A 19,162-nucleotide genomic window follows, 5' to 3' on the forward strand; every position below is an offset into this window, starting at 1 on the left:
CAGCTGGGCTGCTGTCAAAGCATCCCCACAATGCCCCGGTGAGCTCTCACGAAGCTGGTGTGACAGGCTGAAAAACCTGCAAGTCTAGTGCCTGGAGCACGTCACTTCTTGCTCGCACCCATGTGGGGGCACTCCCTGGATATATGCAGAGCTGAAAGGGACCTCCAAGATTATTCAGACCAACCTATTTTACACACAGGGAAACTGAGGCTCAGAGAGGTCAAGGCAATGGTGCCAGTTTGCACGGTTGGTGGTGGGTCAGGACCAGCAGCTCACTGGCCTCCTGAGGCCTGGATCATGGCTGTCTCCTCGGCCTGCGAAGGCAGGGCCGGAGAGAAATCGCCCCTCCTGGGTGCATCTCTCGTCCTGGTGCTTGTCCCAGGCAATGCTTTGTGGTCGTTGGCTGGGTACACATCACATCTCCACATTCTGGTTTGAAAGCTGACCTTTCACCAGCATAGAAACTCCAGGCTTCAGGGAACTGGGGAGGGAGGTGGAGAAAGGGGAGGTTGTTCCAAGTCGCTGCTGCCACCTCCCCTTTAAAAGCATGGAGCGAGCACAGGAATGAGGAGACCTGGGTGGTGACAGCTGACAGCTGTGTGATGTGAGCCATGCACTGTCTTCTCTCTCTTCTCAGCACGAGGGACACAGCAGCAAACAAAATAAGCCAAGTGTTTCCCCTTGTGGAGTTTATATTTCTAGTGGAAAGGCCGGGTACTAAAGAAATAGATATATAGAAGGGCCAGTGGTGATACATGCTATAAAGAGAAATAACGTGGGGTGGGGGGTGGGGATTGCAAGTGGGAGGGCTGCTATTTGATGGTCCGGAAAGGTATTCCTGAGGCGGGGACATTTGAGCAGAGACACTTGGGAAATGTACGTCAAGTGAGTGACTGAGTGAATGAATGAATGAATGAATGAATGAACTGGGAGCTCTCAAAACCAGGCCTGTCTGACTTCAAAGCCCCTGCTCTCCACCACCAACAACTGTCTTGTTCCTGTGCCCATTCCACAGCAGAGTCTGACCCAGTGGCTTTGGGCAATTCCCTGCCTCTCTCTGCGCCTCAATTTCCTCATATATAAAATGAGAATGTTGCTAGCTAGGGTCCCGTGGGTTTTAATATTTCTAAGTGTCGATTCAGGTGTGGTTACCTGAACATATCCACTGGGCATGGAAGTTTCCAGTCACGACTGCAGCCCCACCCAGTCCCTCAGCTTGCACGTTTGCACCAGCACTTTGCATCCTGCAAAGCTGATGGCACAGCCCTGGGCCCCGTCCCGCAGTGCAGGATGCTTATGTTCGTCAGTGACATCTTGGGAAGAAGGAAGAAGCTCATATTGAGCTGATGCCTGTGGTTTCAGCGATGCTGTTGTGGTATCCTCTGGCTTTACCAGAATGTGCTAATTTTGTCCTTGAGTCTTCCTAGTTTAAAATGACGCTCCCCCTGCCCCCAGCCCTTTCTCATGTTGGTGATCAGAGCTGCTGCACACAAGGCTATTTATGGGGAATCGTGTTCTCCAATGGGTCAGCATCAAGATACATTCTGCCGACTTGCGGAATCCCCTTTGGTTTGCTCCAGTTGTGGCAGGATGAGCAGTAAATCATACCTAATGCGTTACAGATTGTTCTGATCAAATCCTGCTGCAGGCAGAGGACTTAGAGAAAGGCTCTGAGCTGAGGCACCCTGCTGCTTGCAGTTCTTCAGCGGACCCAACCGACCCTTCTTCCTGGCTCTAGTTTTAATAAAAATTCTTGATGTATGCTGGAGGGGAGATGAGGTAGCTAGACAAGCAGCCATCACCTGTGCCTTGGGTTTTCTCCATCTGACTGCCCTAGGGACAGGGACCTGCTGACTGGGGGATGTGGGGCTGCTCAGCCCTGGCAAGACCACAACCACTAGGGGCACCATTTGCTTGTGTAGCATAGGCAGGGCAGCAACTCCCCGGGGAGGCCGAGGACTGAAGGGTCCACAGACACATAGTGCCACCTTGGGGCACCTCCAGGACAGAATGGAATGTTCAGCTGACCCCCTGTGAAGTGAGGTCCCAACAGAGAGCTGCATTTCTTGTAGGAAATTCTGAAGTCTTCCAGGCAGGCCGGCTCTGCCCAGTCACTCCAGAGCCCAAGACCCTGACTGTTCCTGGGGTGGAACAGTCGCTAAAGACTTATTGTCGCCCTGGAATGAGGAGGGGAGGGAAGTGTCACCCGTGAATGCGGTTCGAGGCCTGGCCTGGGGAGGGCTGGCGAATCCCACAGGCCAGCATGGACAGTTGTCCCTGTCTGCCAGGCCTCCCAGCTTTGGTAGCAGGATCTGGCTGGCCATGTACCCTCAGAGGTCAGGTTTTTGCTGGAGTCAGCCAGGAGGTCTGGCTGAAGCCCAGCAGGGAGGGCAGCCGTGCACGCTTCTGCTGTGCAGTGACCTTGCCCATGCCATGCAGGTGGCACATCCGAGGAGAGAACAGACTGGAGCATGGCTTCCAGAAGCAGGTCCTCCTTTAGTGACGTAATTACAGAGCCAGGTAACCTACATCTAGAAAGATGCAGGGCAAGTGCAGGACGGGGTGTACATGTGTTTGATTTGAGATCCTCCGACCTCCTCTTAAGGAGGAGATGCTTTGAAATCTAGCAGAATGCTGGGGTCCTTCAAAGGACTCACTTCCTTGGTGCTTTACTTCTTTAAGGGGAGGCATGAAAGATGGATGAGGCATAGCAGGAGTGGGGGGAGCGTGTTGCCTCCCCCGCCTGTGTTGTGGAGACATTATCTGCTGTAAACCTGTCGCTGAAGGATGGAGAACTGGCTGTTGGCTGCGGTGGCTCTCAGATAATGTCAGTGGTGAGCAATGACCCAGGATTTGTTGGCACCAAGTGAACTCCTCCAGGGCTCTGGTGCCAGAATCCTTAGTGGAGCCTGGTCAGCGCTTCTGCCTGGGGAATGAAGGCGCCAGAGGCCTCGTGTCCAGCGGCCCCACAGTGAGAGCGATAGCCTTTCCCCCCCTCCAATGTTAATAACATCTGGGGATCATCTAAAAATACAGAGAAAGATTCCGTCGGTCTGGAGTGGGCCTGAGCTTCTGCATTTCTAACCAGCCCCTGCGATGCTGCTGGCCCATGAATTACCTTTTGAATAGAAAGACCCTGGAGAAGGCAGACGCTGGCTTTCCTGGGTCCCACCAGGTGGTTTGAGCTCAGTAGAGCACAAGAGGGCTTGGACCTGGTCCCACCTGCACCACCCTGGGCGGGAAAGGCTGTGAGATCTCCACGGAGGAACACTCTTGGATGTGTAGGTAGGAAAGGGAGCACTTATTGTGGATGACCCTTGATTTAGGTTTAAGGTCTGGTGTGGCCTCTTCTGCCCCATTAGGTTTCCTCTTCTAATGGCGCTCGGGTAATCAGGTAAGGCCTGGGGAAACTGAGTCTGCAGACTTTAGGCTCCTCGGGGGCACCCCTGACGGGGAGGAAGGCCAGCTCAATATTCCAAGCCCCTGACCAGCTCCACGTGAGTGATGGGGTGTTGATTTGGTTGTGTTTACCCAAGTTTCCCACCTCGCTGGTGTTGCCAGCTAATTGTCTCCTGCTCACCTGGCTTCACAGGTCCCGGATGAGAAGGCGCTGAGGACAGCCGCGTCCCCCCTTCTCTGTGTGCTGGGAGCAGGGCCGTGTGGCCTCAGTGGCACCAATGCCAAAGAATAGCAAGGTGACCCAGCGTGAGCACAGCAGCGAGCATGTCACGGAGTCGGTGGCTGACCTGCTGGCTCTGGAGGAGCCCGTGGACTACAAGCAGAGCGTCCTGAATGTGGCCGGTGGGGCCGGCGGTAAGCAAGGGGCCGCAGAGGAGGAGCTGGACGCAGAGGACCGGCCAGCCTGGAACAGCAAGCTGCAGTACATCCTGGCCCAGATCGGCTTCTCTGTGGGCCTCGGCAACATCTGGAGGTTCCCCTACCTGTGCCAGAAAAACGGAGGCGGTAAGAGGCAGGCCCGCCGGCCCTGGGGGTGCTCTGCAAGCGGGCTGGGCTGGGAGGTGAAAAGGAACACCCCTTCCCTAGGCAGAATCGGAACCCTTGTCGGTTGGAGGTCAGGATTGCAGAGCAAGACTCCCCCAGGAATCGCTAAGAGCTATCAAGAACCGAGACGGCCTGGGTTCAAGTCCCAGCCCAGCTAGTCAGCTCTCTGTGCAAGTGTCTTCCTCTCTCTGTGCCTCTCTCGCTCTCTCATCTGTAAAATGGAAATAATAGTACTTCCTGCCCCTCAGGATAGTTGGCAGGATGAAAAGAGCTTTGCATGTAGAATACTCAGCACTGTATCTGACACATTGTAAAGAGCAACTGCTGGCCATTGTTTTTACACGCTTACTAGCTGCCAGGCACTGTTCTAAACACTTACTGGATATTAGGCTGAAATTCATGATACTGTTGATATTTGAGCGTCTTGGAACAACCAAAGCACCAATTTCATATGGTTCAACCATCAAATCCCCACCACAACCCTGTCTGAGGAAGGAGTTATTATCACCCTCATTTTAGAGACTGCAAAACTGAGGCACAGAGAGGTTAGATAACTTGCTCAAGGTCACACAGCTAGTCATAAAGTCAGGGTTGAAACCTGGATAGCTTGGCCCCAGGGCCTGAGCATGCTATCACCACACCTACTGCTTCCTAGGTAGGAGGGGCCCTTAGGCCACCCGCTCAGTTTGAATCCCTCTAGTGGATTCTTGCCCTGGTATCAAATCCCTTCTACTCACCAGAGTCTGGGTCTCAACCTGTACTCAGTATGCATCTCAATAGATGGAGACCATGGTGGTCTTTCAAATCCCAGGAATAACCTCAGGGTTGGCCAGAAATGAGACCCAGACTGTAGAGTAGAGGTCCTGGAATCCAATCCCTATAGCCATCGTCTGCTACATTTCCCAAGGCCCTGAGCAGTGCTCCCCACTGTTTAGACTGATGACCTAAGGCTCCTGGAAGCCACTGGAACATCAAAGGAAACCCAGGTGTGTCCCTAAGCTGTATTTTCTAAGGTGGAAGAGGGTGCATTTCTAAAGAATATCAAGTACCTCTGATTCACCAGAAGAGCTGCCCACCCCGCTCGCAGGCCCCCAGCATTGTGGTCAGGCACCCCTCAGTGTGGTGTACAAACCCGCTTCAAGTCAGCGTCCTGGGGTCTAGCTGAGGCGGACGGGCCTGAGTGACGGTGGCGGGTGGCAGACGGCAGGTGGCTGGTCTTTGCTGGGGGACCCTTCTTTGGACAGCACTTACCTGGATGCTTTCCCTGGTTCTTTGGTTAGAGGAGAGAAGCATCCACAGAAGACGCCAACCGACTTCTTTGACACCCTTAAACCCATCTCCCTGCATGTCTTGCCCCAGCAAGGACACACAGGCGAAATACAAAACCAGTGTGGCTGTGTCCCTTTGCTCTCCTGCAGGTCATTTCTCTTCCATTTCCCCGAGCCCAAGACCGAGAGACAGCTAGGTTAAAAGACAGAACCGGGACTCCTTCAGGCCCTCCCTCTTTTTAGCACCAGGATGGGGCTGCTTGTTAGTGACGTGTTTAATTTACATGTTCATGTGACTGAGCAAGTGTGTGTTTAGTGAACTAGATGCTGTTGTGTAAGGCTCGGAGGGTGGCCTCCCTTGGAAGCCTTTCCTAATTAGCTGCATTGGACCCAGACCCCTCCCTCAGCACGTATGGGCTCAGTTGGTTCTGTGCGACGTGAGTGTGTGTGAGACATGTGTGACGTGTGTGTACACACGTGTTGATGTTGCTCATGTGAATCTATGGGTCCTGCTAGCTCTCCCTGGAGAGCGTGTGGGCCTTCTGCTGCCCTGAGATGCCCCCACGCCACATGCCTGAGAAAACAGCTGCCTATTGCCAAGTGACATGTCTTGTGCTCAGGAGATGCTGATGCCCTGGGTTCGCTGGCAGATTGGGCACAAGTTGGGGAACATCTAGGATGCCATGTTATGGGGGGCAGAGCAGTGTGGCTGGGGGTCTTGTGGAGACCCCCAGCTTTTGGGACTTGGTCTGAGGGTGCTGGGTGACCATCAGGGCACGAGTGACTGGGGCTGGTCTGACACCATTTGCCGGACAGTCCGGGCTGTGCCAACAGCGTTGCTAACAGGACTAGGTCGTTGGCACAGCTCTCAGCAGGGATCACTCGTCTGTGTCCAGACATGGTTCTAATTCTCCTGCTAAATGGCCTGTCACTTGGAAACGAGATGGTGTCTGCAGTGAGGCCCAGGACAGCGAGTTTAATTTATCATCTGGAATCTTGAGCGAGATCCATTCTATCCTTTATGGTCCTCGTAGCTACACTCTTCTGAACTGCTAATTTCTCTCCTGTTCCTCCCAATTAGCTGTAGATTAATGGCCGTGCCTGTCAGACCCCTCTCCCTGGAGAGCTTCCAAGCTCCACTTCCTTGGAGCTGCCCAATCTGCTGCGTCAGCATCTGGCTCAGGCACAGGGACGGCTGTGCTCGGGGTCTGTGCCTCTGGGGGGCCCCGTCCATCTGGGCTGCTGCTCTGTGGGTGGGAGGGGTTGTGAACAGGTGTCCCCAGAGTACGTCCCAAGGCGAGTGTGTCTGTCTGCCTGTTTCTGGGCCTAGACTTGTAAGCAGGAGGTGTTGATGGACAACTCGGCCTTAGCCTTTCAGGTCAGGGGAGTCCAGGGGGAGAAGGAGGGTCTCGGTGGCCAGTAGGTCCCACGGATGAGCAGCGCATTCCTGGAGGACTACGAGGACCAGTGACAGTTTGAGATGCTCAGAGATGTGGGTGGGATGGTGGGACCTGACGGCCGGGCCCCCCCTGCTGCCGGGCTGCACACCCCTCTGACACCCCTCCCGCCTCCCCAGGGGCCTACCTGGTGCCCTACTTGGTGCTGTTGATCATCATTGGGATCCCGCTCTTCTTCCTGGAGCTGGCAGTGGGGCAGAGGATTCGCCGGGGCAGCATTGGCGTGTGGCACTACGTGTGTCCCCGCCTCGGGGGCATCGGCTTCTCCAGCTGTATCGTGAGTCGGGGGATGGCAGTGGGTGCTCCCCGGGATGGAGGGAGGCCATTCTCGGATGCAGGGTTTATAGACCAGAGTCCTGGGCCGGGGAAAGTGCAGGGAGGGAGACCCTCCATGTGACAATTGCTTCCAGCTGGTGTCTCAGAGCCACGTATTTCCTAAACTGAGAGTTGGCTCCACTGCCTGCAGCAGGATGTAATATTTGGGATTGTTACTAAGGAGGAAAGCCTGGAGCACATTCACTAGGGGGTGCCTGAGACATCTCAGCTAGAGTTCTCTGGGGACATGTCGACCACCTTGGATGCCCTCTCTGTTTACTAGTCCGTTCGCTTCCTGCGAGGAAGACCCTTCCTCTTTCTTTGGTTAATTGGGCAAGTGGGTGGTACAGGAAGAGGCAGCTCTGGGACCCGGGGTCTCCTTGCCATTTTGCTGTGTGCCATTTTGCTGAGTTGGAGAATGACTCAGACCAGAGCCGACCCAGGAGGGGTGAGGCTTTGGAACAGGGGGAGACAGGGAGACCCCACTGGCCTATTTGGCGAGCTCCATGAGAGCTCTAGGCTAATCCACGGGGGCTCGCTTAGTGCTCTAGGTGAGGACACGGAGCCTCCCTTTAGGTCAAAGCCTGCAGCTGCTCACATCCTCACCTGGGATAAAAACTGGAATCTGCTTCTGGAAGGGCCTGAGGGTTCTGTCAGGCCTGGCAGCAGGGCCAGCCAAACCTGCCTCAAGCAGGGACTGGGAGAGGGTCTGTGCAGCTCCCCCTCTCACGCCGGCATCACCTCTGCACAGGTGGACACAGCCGAACACAGCGCACTGTACTGGGGCTGGCCATGAGAGTGAGTGGGGTCTCCCCCTTGGGCAGAAACACCCAAGGAAAGGAAGTGGGTGTCTCTCTCTCTCTCTGTATCCCCTGTAATGTGTGCTGTTAGGAGTGTCTGCTCCTGCACACTAGGGCTCAAGTGAGATGGATGAAGTGAGGGGCCCTCAGCTGTCACATGACTAGCAGTGTCACTGATGCATAATGTAGCCTGGAGACAGCAGAGACCTGTCAGTATCCTGGGTGGATGCAGCAGGTTCCTGCACATGAAAGCATTGTTTTCAAAGAAACGCCTTGATCCTCAGTCAGAACCCATGCACTCCTATTTTAAATACAATTCTACCGAGGTTAGTTATCATGCTTCGGAGAAATGAGAAGTGACATCTTTTTAGAGACAAGAAATGAGCACTGACATCTTTCTAGAGGCAGGCTGCTGACATGACCCAAGGGGGAGTAGTGTCCTGAGAGAAGGGTGGGCATAGGAAACCAATAAACATCCAGAAACCCTCAAAAAGGGTAGCGGGTCTGTGGCAGTTAACTATAGAGGCTGAGAAGCTGTCCCAGTCTCCATTGCTCCAGGGATAGCTCTGGAATTGGGATCCTGAGTCATCAGGAAATGATGGGGAAGTACTTTAAGCATAGTAGAAGAATTTCAAAGTGGAAAGGATAAGCATTTTAAGAGTTTGCTGCTTAAAGGAGAGAACCTTAATATCTGAAACATTCCTCTGTGGATTCTTGGAATGCCAGATGGATGGAGGATCAGGAGGGGGCGTCCTCCTCCTCGGCCATGTGAGGCTGTGTGGGCGTGGCTGGGTGAGGGTGGGCGTGGCTGGGTGAGGGTGGGCGTGGCTGGGTGTGGGTGGGCGTGGCTGGGTGTGGGTGGGCGGGGTTCCCTGCAGCCCAGGTGAGCCCACACTGTGCCCTGTGCCAGGTCTGCCTCTTCGTTGGGCTCTATTACAATGTGATCATTGGGTGGAGCATCTTCTACTTCTTCAAGTCCTTCCAGTACCCACTGCCCTGGAGTGAATGTCCTGTCATCAGGAATGGGACCGTCGCAGGCAAGTATGGGATCCCTTGAATATGACCATCTGGGAACCCCTGCCAGCCCTGTCCCAGGAAGGAGTCAAATGAGTCTAAGAAGCTTAGGCACACATTTGGGATTTCATCAGCTTGCTGTGTCACCTTGAATAAGAGGCCTATCCTTGCTGACCCTCATTTCCCCTTACGATCTCTCACCAGCCTATCTCAGAGTTCTGATGGGGATTGAATGAACTAGTGAGTGTAGGTAAAACTCTGGAAATTGTGACTTTTCTTTACTTGTTATCAACTACACCGTGTTAATCTAATACCGTTCTCTCTGGAAACAGCCTTAATTTGTGTGCCATCTGTGTAAAGGGCTGGATGATTTATCCCACTTCACAGATGGGTACACTGAGGCTCAGAAGCAACTTTCCTATGGTCACACCACTGATTTAACCAATTCCCAGCTCAGGACCTTCCCAAGGGACTAGAGGCCAGTTCTGCATGACCCTTTGTGCCTTCCATGGATGGACGTGGGCAGGGGGTGGCATGAGTGGGACTTTAGCCAGATCAGTAAGTCCTGAGGTCCAGCCCCAGTCAGAAGCCCAGGAGTCCTCGGGTTCTGCCAGATCGTGACTCACCCAGGACGGGGACAGCCCCTCCCTGCTGCCCTCACTCAGTGGTCCCCTCACCCACTGCTGCCCTGAGTAGGGGTGCAGCAGAGGAAGTGACCCCACAACCTCGCCACTGAGGTCCTGTGTGGCTTTTGCGGCTGTTGCAGTGGTGGAGGCAGAGTGTGAAAAGAGCTCAGCCACTACCTACTTCTGGTACCGAGAGGCTCTGGACATCTCCAACTCGATCTCAGAGAGTGGAGGTCTCAACTGGAAGATGACCCTGTGCCTCCTGGTGGCCTGGACTATTGTGGGCATGGCCGTTGTCAAGGGCATCCAGTCCTCAGGGAAGGTGAGTCTGGAGGGGCCACTCAGAGCCACATGGTTTGAGAAAAGGATGGAGGGCAGGGGGCTGAGAATTCTGGGTTGCCCCATGCTGGGTTCTGTGGGTGATCTTGGCCTCTGGATGGCTCAGGATGAGGACACAGGCCCCCCGAGGAGGTGATGGGGGTGTCACTTGTAGTTTTGTTCCTGGTGGACAGCTCACCAGGACTGGGCTTGTAGAAAATCAGGGCTTTGACCCCAAGCTCCCTCTGTGCTCAGATAACTCAGGCCCACTCTGCAAACTACAGAGAAGGAAAACTAGTAGCAGTATTAACTCAGGGACATTCGTCTAGATCCCAGCCCCTCAGGGTCCCAAGCAAAAGCCCTGCTCAAAATTCTGGTGAAAACCAGCAGCTCACTGTGTGTACAGCCAACAGGCTCTGTGAGCAGGTGGGTGCTAGGAGTGAAGGGGGCTTTAGAGGGCAGCTCCACACTGGCCTCTACAGCTGCAGACCAGCTGAGCCCCACACACCTTCTCCCCGCAGTTCAAATCCCCTTCAAATAAAGACCTTTATTCTTCATCACATGTCAGTATGCATAGACGGCTAGGGCTGGAAAGGACGCTAGAGATCCTGTAGCCCAATTCACTCATTCTACAAATGAGAAAACTGAGGCCCAGAGACAGGAAAGTATCTTGCCTGAGATCACACAGCCAGTCTGTCCCAAAGCTGGAACGAGAGCTGTGGCTATTTGTCTGAGGCTCCAGGCTCTTTACCAGATTTGATGAGCAAAGAAGCTAAGCCTTGGAAAAGTAGCATGGTCTCAGCCGCCACCTCTTCCCTCTCCAAGGCCAAACTTGTAGCTGACAGTTTGTGGCAGTTTGCAGGGGCTGCCACATATATGAATGCATTTGGTCCACAACAACCTTATGAGTTAGGAGTTCTTATACCCATTTTTGTAGATGAGGAGATGGAGGCACACTCCGGCTGAGTAAATAGCCCAAGGTCATGTTGTTGGTAGTGGTAGAGCCAGGATCAGAACTCAGATGGTCTAGCTACAAATATGCTAACCTTTGCATAAGCAGCCTTCCTGATATGTTTCAGTGCAACAAACACTGTATGAGCATCTTCTTTGCATGAGGCTCTGTGCCAGGCACATGGGGATATGGAAATGTGCAAGAAACACATGCTAGAAAATAGCACACGATTTATAATCCCAAGAGGCAGGACCTTCTTCTGATGTTTTTGCTTGGGAGCCATATCTATAATTTCCTGGATGCCTTCTGTCAAACGAGCTCTAAGGACAGGGCAGATCCTCAGGGGATCCATTGGAATCAGGAACTAAAAAGTAGGCAGGAGACACGAAAAAATGAGGGGAGAACAAAGGGTTGCTCACCCCCTTGACTGCCCTTGGGGGTGGGGAGGCCTCAGACCCAGCCCCACCAGCCCTTGAAAGGAGAAAACCAGCCCCAAGCCTGGCCATGCTGACTCCAGCTTTTCTGTGCTCCTGTTTCTGCCTTGGCTCAAGGCCAGACATGCGGTGAGCTTGGCCCAGTGCCCCGGGGTCCCAGGGCTCTGCTTTCTGTAGCCATCAGAAGAGGCTCATGTGCCCCAGCTGTGAGCAGGGAGGGGGGTATCAGCTGCACGAGGGGCTCTGCACCATGGTGGGTCCTTCTTCTCTCTGCAGGTGATGTATTTCAGCTCCCTCTTCCCCTACGTGGTGCTGGCCTGCTTCCTGGTCCGGGGGCTGCTGCTTCGAGGGGCCGTCGATGGGATCCTGCACATGTTCACGCCCAAGGTAAGGGTCTGGGGGCACCGCAGCCCCACTGGGCCCCGTCAGCTTCCTGCCGTGTAGCACTCAGGGAGGACCTGCTATGTCAGGCGTTGTGTCAGGTCCCTGAAGGATGGACTGGGGGCGGGGCATGGGCCCTGCCCTCAGGGTTCCAAAGAGAGGTACAGCACATCAATTTGGGTGAAATCGGAAGAAGCTTCAGGGAGGAGGTGACATGTGAGTCGAGCCCTGGAGAGCAGATGGGATTTCAGTGAACGGCAGGAGGGCATTGCAGTCAAAGGAAGCACATGAACCAGAGTGGAAAAGCACTGGGTATGCTTGAGGGAATGATGGGACCTCAGCTTTGGCTGGGGCATGGGGTATGGGAGCGCTGGGGGTTTCATTGGGTGGACCTGTGACAGCAGGAGCAGAGAAGATGCTAAGAGAAGCTCCCCAGGGAATCCCAGCTTGTACTCAAATCAGGGGACCAATGTTACTATTGTATTAAAGATAATAATAGACCAAGTGGATAGTCATGTCACCCTCACCGTTTCCTCCACATCTCCTGTCACTGAATCCTCCCAGTAGCCCAGTGATGGGAACGAGCTTGACCACTGTGCCCGTTTCACTGGGCTGCAGCAGGCACAGGCACCCTGCCGATGGTCACTCGGGTTTCCTCACAGTGGTCTCTGCCCACCATGTCGCCTTGCCTTTCTATTCCCCTTCAGACCACTGGGCACAGCTGGTAGGAGCCAGTCCACCAAGGAGTAAGATAATTTTAAATGCAGGTTGGAATGCCCCAAGTAATGTAATTAGTAACCCAGCTGAGCAGGCTGGGAAGTCCACCTCTTAATGCCAGCTGACCAACCAGCAGCCAGCAGGGGCCTGGTGAGATCCCAGTCCCCGGGCATGGGTCAGAACCCCGCCAGCTGGAGGCCCCTCAACATTGCCCCCCAGTAGTGCCATAGCACACATGTGCTCACACACACACACACACACACACACACACACACACTTATACAGAAAGTTCATACAGATGACACAAGGAGAAAAATCCAGATCTAGTGGGGTTGGATATCCCCATTTCCCTCCCAACTACCATGCTGTACAACTGTGAACAGCAGCTGGTGTTGGGGCAGGGGCGGGGGTTGGCAACGTACAGGACACACCCCACTCCGTGTTCACCAGACAGCATAAACTGGCCCTTGGCATTCTGGGAAATAACATCTGAAGTTTCTATGGCAACAACCACGGAGGTCCACTTTATGAAACAGTGAATCTCCGGAGGCGTGAGTGTGACTCCCGAGCCACGTGGCTGGCGTAGGGTTGTTGTGAACACGTGATGTCTGACAAGGAAGAAAAAAAAGGAAAACCTGGTTTCTTTGGGGGAAAACAGCCATGAGGAAAGAGCCAACTTTTTATGAATGACTTCAACTGTATTTCTAGACTCATGATCAGTCTAACGTGTTCACTTGAGTCAGTTACATGTTACTGAACTTTATGAAGAAATGATATGCCCCAGAGATGTTCATAAATGTGGAGATTCGTGCAGGTCTCCAGATGGGCCCTGTGGTGGTGTTAGAAAGCCTGGTGTGTAACTCTAGGAGCAGGTAGAACCCATTTGTGAGATTGGCTGCCAGCCCCAGCACATACAACACTGGTCCCCTTTTGATTCAGACACTCTTTTAATCATCTTTTTACTTATGAACTATGTCAGTGGTATAAACATACACGTGTAGTAATATAACACACATTCTTAAGAAATAAAATATTACAGATGCCATAATAGTGCCTGTAGAGCCCACCCTGAGCTCATTCCCTTCCTCCCCAAAAAGATAACCACTATCCTGAATTGGGGATTGATCCTGCTAAGGTATATTTTTAAAAAATTGTAATACATATAGGTGGGTTTATGACCAACATACGCTTAGAGCATTTGTGCCTACTTTTAAACTTTACGTGAAAGGCTCGGAGTATATGCAACCTTTGGTGACTAGCTTTTAGTTTTGCTCAACACTGTTTTGAAATGTATCTATAATGATATATGTAGCTCTAGTGCATCCATTCTTTGCTGCTGTGTCGTATTCCACTGCTGCACTAAATGAAAATTGATGTATTCATTCTCTAGTTGGTAATCATTTAAGTTATGTCCAGTTTTCACCACTACTAATAATGCTACAGTAAACGTTATTACCCAGATCTTCATGCACACGGGTTTCTATATTGCTAGGCTCTATATATTTAGGAGTGGAATTGCTGTCTCCAAGGCTATGCATATCTTCAGTTTTACTAGACGTTGGCCAAATTGCTCTCCACAGCTGTTGCATTTATTAACACTCCCACCAGTTGTGCATGACAGTCCCAGTTGCTCCACATTTGTTAGACTTCAATTTTTGCCACTCAGATGGATGCAAAATGGTTGATGTGCGCTTTGAACAACGAGGGATGCTCCTTTCTAAAACCTTTTCCTGGATGTTCACAGGACGTTCCTGTGATTCCATGTTAGCCTTTGCAGAGGCCAGAGTCTTCATGAAGTGACGCTTAAAGAAATAAATCCAGAAGACCCTAGAGGAGCCAGGTCACTAGAACCAGCATGTGTGGCCCATGGCCCACCTAGCTCCTAACTTTCAGCCTGGATAGAGCCTGTGGGGCCCGTCTTGAGGCCTTGTCCACTGAGCAGTTCTGTGGGGCAGCTCCTGCCCTTGACCTTGGAGGGATGTGTGGAGCAGGGAAAGGGAGGCCTGAGGGCCTCAGAGGCCAAACTCCTTCATCAAGAATCCCCTTCACAGCCTGTGCTGCTGCTTGTTTGAAGCAGGTAAGGCCCATAGTGATGGCTGGAATGAGGGTTCCTACATACAAATCCCTCCAAGTCATCTGCAAAAGAGACCTACTCCCAGAAACGATCGTCTGACAGTCCATACATGGCAGACTACTGCTGCAGAGCTGTGACTGTTCCAGCACAGGACTGGTGAGGTATGAGGAAACGGGGAACCATTTCAAATTCTTGCCCTAGAATGGTGCTATAGCGTGCCAGGGTCATTGCACAGCTGCCCAGGCTGTGCACTGCTCCATACTGACCAAAATGTACATAACGGGTCATGACATTTGGCAGACATGGCAGAACCCAAGATTTTTGGCCAGGACATTTCCGAATCCACCTGAAGGAAGCATAGTCTCCATGGATATGCTGAATGACCTAGAAGATGTTCCCTCCATAAAGCCTTCCAATATCGGGAATAACCCCAGCTGTAGGACATGGACTTTCCCTTTAAGCAGTTACTGAGTGTGACAAATGCAGTGTGGCCAGGCTACCATGATGACCCACTAACACCTTTGATGGGACACTAACTCAAGTTAATGGCTAATGAACTTCTTAGGCCACTTCTTTCCTGATTACTTTCTTACCATGCAGGTAAAAACCAAGTCACGATAGGGTACCACGCAATTATGTGATTCACTCAACATGAAGTGGTGGCTTAATGTAGATTATGGTGGACTATCGAACAAAATTACAACTGGTCACATCCTTTGGCTCAGCAATTCCACTTGTAGGTATTTATCCTATAGATGGACTCACCCACCAGCAAATGATCTGTGCACAATATTGGTCTGCAGCATTTTGTTTTGGTAGCAAAAGATTGACAACAACCCAAATGACCGTCATTCATTTATTTCTTCATTCCAAGAAAGTTCATTGAATGCCTGTTACGTTCTGGGCACCGTTGTAGGTCCTGGGATACAGCAGTGAACAAAGGAGATAAGCTTTCAGGTCCTCGTGGGCCTTGTATGGTAGGGGTGGGAGACAGACAGTGTGAGACAAAGGGGTTGTTGGATGGTGTTGCTAAGGAGAATAAGCAGAGAAAGAAGGATGAGGGGCAGTGGGGAGAGGGGTTGCTTTAGATTGCATACTCAAGGAAGGCCTTTCTGAGAAAGTGACAGACCCGCAGTGAAGAGCTGAAGGAGCAGAGGGAGCAGGTCACGTGGATATTTGGAAGTAGCATATTCCATTCCAAACAGAAGGAACAATAACCGAACAGGCCTTGAGGTTGAATGTGTCTGGCGCATTCCAGGAAGCTAGTGTGGCTGGAACGGGAGGGGAGAGCGGTAGGGCATGGGGTCCAGGGGGAGCCAGATCAGGAGGGTCTCGCAGGCCAGGTGAGGACTCTGCTGTTTACTCTGGGTGAAATGGGAGCCAGTGGAGAGTTCTGAGCAGAGGAGCAACAGGATCTGACTTAGTCTTCGAAGGCTCACTCTGGCTGCCATGGAAAATCTTAGGGGCCAAAGGTGGAACAGGGAAACCTGCTAGAAGGCGCCATCCAGGTGTTAGTATTCATTCTAGGTGAAAGGAGACTGTGGTTGGAGGCCAGGTGATGGCAATAGTGGTGCTGAGAAGTGATCATGTGGGAGATACGTTGAGGAAGTAAAGTCAACAGGATTTGCTGTTCGTTGGATATGAGATGTGAGAGAAAGAGAGGGATCGAGGATGAGTCCGAGGCCTTTTGCCTGAGCAGCTCGAAGGAAGGATTTGACATTTATGGAGATGGGGGAAGACGCTTGGAGGAGCAGGGGAACACCAAGAGTACTGCTTTTTTTTGGTTTGTTTTTTAAAGATTTTATTGGTGAAGGGGAACAGGACTTTATTGGGGAACAGTGTGTACTTCCAGGCTTTTTTCCAAGTCAAGTTGTTGTCCTTTCAGTCGTAGTTGTGGAGGGCACAGTTCAGCTCCAGGTCCAGTTGTCATTGTTAGTTGCAGGGGGCGCTGCCCACCATCCCTTGTGGGAGTTGAACCAGCAACCTTGTGGTTGAGAGCCCACTGGCCCATGTGGGAATCGAACGGGCAGCCTTCGGAGTTAGGAGCACGGAGCTCCAACCACCTGAGCCACCGGGCTTGCCCCAAGAGTACTGTTTTAAGCATAAGGAATAGAGACAGTGGAAATGTAACGGCTGTATGCGATATCAGAGGGGCAGTAGATTGGGGGAGAGGGGTATCATTTTGTAAGGGGTGTAAATGTCTAACTATTACATTGATTTGTACACCTGAAACTAATAACAAAAAAAGAAAAAAGAAAAAAAAATCTTTAAAATATTATAATTTAAGGGAAAAAAAGTACTGTTTTAGACACGGCAGGTCTCAAATGTCTAAAAGGTATCTGAGACGTTGAGTAGGTGGTTGGATAGATGAGTCTGGAGGTTGAGTGGAAGTATAAATTTGGGAGTCAAAGAGTTTAAAGTCATATACCGGTTACAGCCATCTGGACCGTGAATGTAGACAAAGAAGAGGTCTGAGCACGGAGCACTTGGGGACCCAGCGTTTAGAGGTCGGGGAAGAGATGGCTAGTAAGGGAGAAGGAGAAAGAGGAGAAAGAGGAGGACGAGGAAGGAAGGAGATGGTCATTTCAGAGGCAAAGTGGAGAAAGTGCTTTAAGAAGGAGGGAATAGTCAGCCATGTTCAAAGCTGCCGCGAGGTGATGCAATGAGGACTGAGAAATGGCCAATGCACTTGGCAACAGAGGGGTCACTGGTGACCTTGACAAGGGCTGTTGAGTGCTGGGGACAAAGTCTAATAGTAATGGGTTCAAAGGAAAATGGGAGGTGAGAAATTGGAGACAAGTAATAGAGAATACTTACTTTCAGAAGTTTTGCTGCAAAGGGGAGCAGAGAAATGAGAAATGGGGTGTTAACTAGATAGGGCCGTGGGATCAAAGGTGTTATTTCAGAATTTTATATGATGATAAAAATAATCCATCATATATACTTCTGGTGGGAATGTAAAATGGTGCAGCTGCTTTGGAAAAACAATCTGGCAGTTCCTCAAAAGGTTAGTTGGAGTTAGCATATGACCCAGCAATTTCACTCCTGGGCACATATCCAAGAGAACTAGAAACATATGTCTACACAAAAACTTGTACACAAGTGTTCATAGCGGAATTCTTTGCAATAACCAAAAAGTAGAAGCAACTCAAATGTCCATCAACTGATGGATGGAAAAATAAAGGGTCGTACATCCATACAATGGAATTATTATCCAGCCACAAAAAGGAATGAAGTACTGATGCATGCTACAACATGAAGACGTTAAGCTGAGTGAAAGAAGCCAGTCACAAAAGACCACATAGTGTACGATTCCATTTACATGAAGTGTCCAGAAGAGGCAAATCTGTAGAGAAGAAGCAGAGGAGTCGTTGGTCAGGGCTGGGTTTGTGGGGAGGTTGGGGGTGAAATGGGGCAGTGACTGTTAATGGGTACGGGCTTTCTTTTCCAGGTAGTGAAAATGTTCTCAAATCGATTGTGGTAATGACTGCTAAATTGTATTCAGAGATTCAGTTTTCAACATGGCGGGGGGCGGGGGGTGAAGGGGGTGGGCTCTTTACATCTCCAACAAGCAGTTCTCGGAACACCAGCTGGGTGTCCGAGAATTCAACTTTCTTCAACTCGATTCTGACACTATCTACCCAGAGATAGCATCACATTCCATAGGTTAAGGATGCATTCCTACAAGCCTGCCCCCCCCCCCACACACACACCAGATGCCACTCACAGGTCCAGGTTGTTGTTGTTACCTGTGCTTCTGACCAACTGGCTATAAATCAGAGGTTCCCACAAGCCCTTCCATGGGTTTGATTAATTTGCCAGAATGGCTCATGGAACTCAGAGATATTTTACTTACCAGATCACCAGTTCATTATAAATGGATATAATTCAGAGACAACTAGATGGAAGGGATGCATAGGACATATATGGGGAAAGGGAGCAGAGCTTCCATGCCCTCCAGGCGTGCCATTCTCTCAGCATCTCCACGTGTTCACCACCCTGGAAGCTCTCAGGACCTGTCCTCTTGGGTTTTTATGGAGGTTTCGTTACACAGCTATGATTGAGTAAATCATTGGTCACTGGCCCCTCTACCCCGCTCAGAAGTCAAGGGGGTGGGACTGAAAGTTCCAACCCTCTAATCAGTAGTTGGTTCTACTCACCACCAGCCCACATCCTTCGGTGATTCCAAAAGTCACCACATTCACATAACAAAAGACACCTTTATCACTCTCAGCACAGGAGATGCCAAGGGTTTTAGGAGCAGGGAGCCAGGAACTGGGTAAAGAGCAGATATCTTGTAACTCATGATATCGCAGCTGCACAATTGTGTGATATGCTACAAACCATTGAATTGTACACTTGAAAAAAAATCCAATAGAGAAGGGGAAATGGATGCTGTGGGAGAGCTGGAACCCAGTGCTCAGGGGGAGGGGTTGCTGTTAGCCAGGAGCACACACTGTCCCCAAAAGAGCAGGAGGGACCGGCCAGCCTGTGGGCACAGAAGCTGACATCTGAGAAGCTGTAGTGAGGACCTGCTCATTGCAGTTCTCTTCTGATTGTGTCATTTTTCTCTGTGAAGTAAGAAGCAAGGTCACCGCTGTAAGATGATGGAGGAGGGGTTGGTCTAAAGGAGGCATGAGTGTGAAGTAATTGTGTAAGAGGTGGGCAACGCGTGCAGCTCTCAGGGCACGCTGGAGTTTTGGGGTAAGGAGTGAAGTCAGCCAGCATGGTACTTACAACGACCCTGCGTTTGGCAGTGAGTGCTGCTTCCTGTGTGCCAGGCACGGTTACACACACCTTGCCT

General features: G+C 51.5%; 1 protein-coding gene across 1 annotated transcript in view; it reads left to right on the plus strand.

Annotated features, from left to right (window-relative positions):
- Positions 1-19,162, plus strand: part of SLC6A17 (solute carrier family 6 member 17) — a 46,228-nt gene that overhangs the window by 11,088 nt on the left and 15,978 nt on the right. The window contains exons 2-6 of the mRNA XM_019730477.3: positions 3,593-3,963; positions 6,847-7,004; positions 8,753-8,879; positions 9,623-9,804; positions 11,463-11,573. Coding sequence (XP_019586036.2) covers positions 3,678-3,963; positions 6,847-7,004; positions 8,753-8,879; positions 9,623-9,804; positions 11,463-11,573 — 864 coding nt within the window. The 5' untranslated portion in view covers positions 3,593-3,677. The remainder of the gene's footprint in view (positions 1-3,592; positions 3,964-6,846; positions 7,005-8,752; positions 8,880-9,622; positions 9,805-11,462; positions 11,574-19,162) is intronic.

Source organism: Rhinolophus sinicus, chromosome 7, assembly GCF_057876585.1.
Source record: "Rhinolophus sinicus isolate RSI-liver-muscle chromosome 7, RSI-T2T, whole genome shotgun sequence".
Classification (NCBI taxonomy): Eukaryota; Metazoa; Chordata; class Mammalia; order Chiroptera; family Rhinolophidae; genus Rhinolophus; species Rhinolophus sinicus.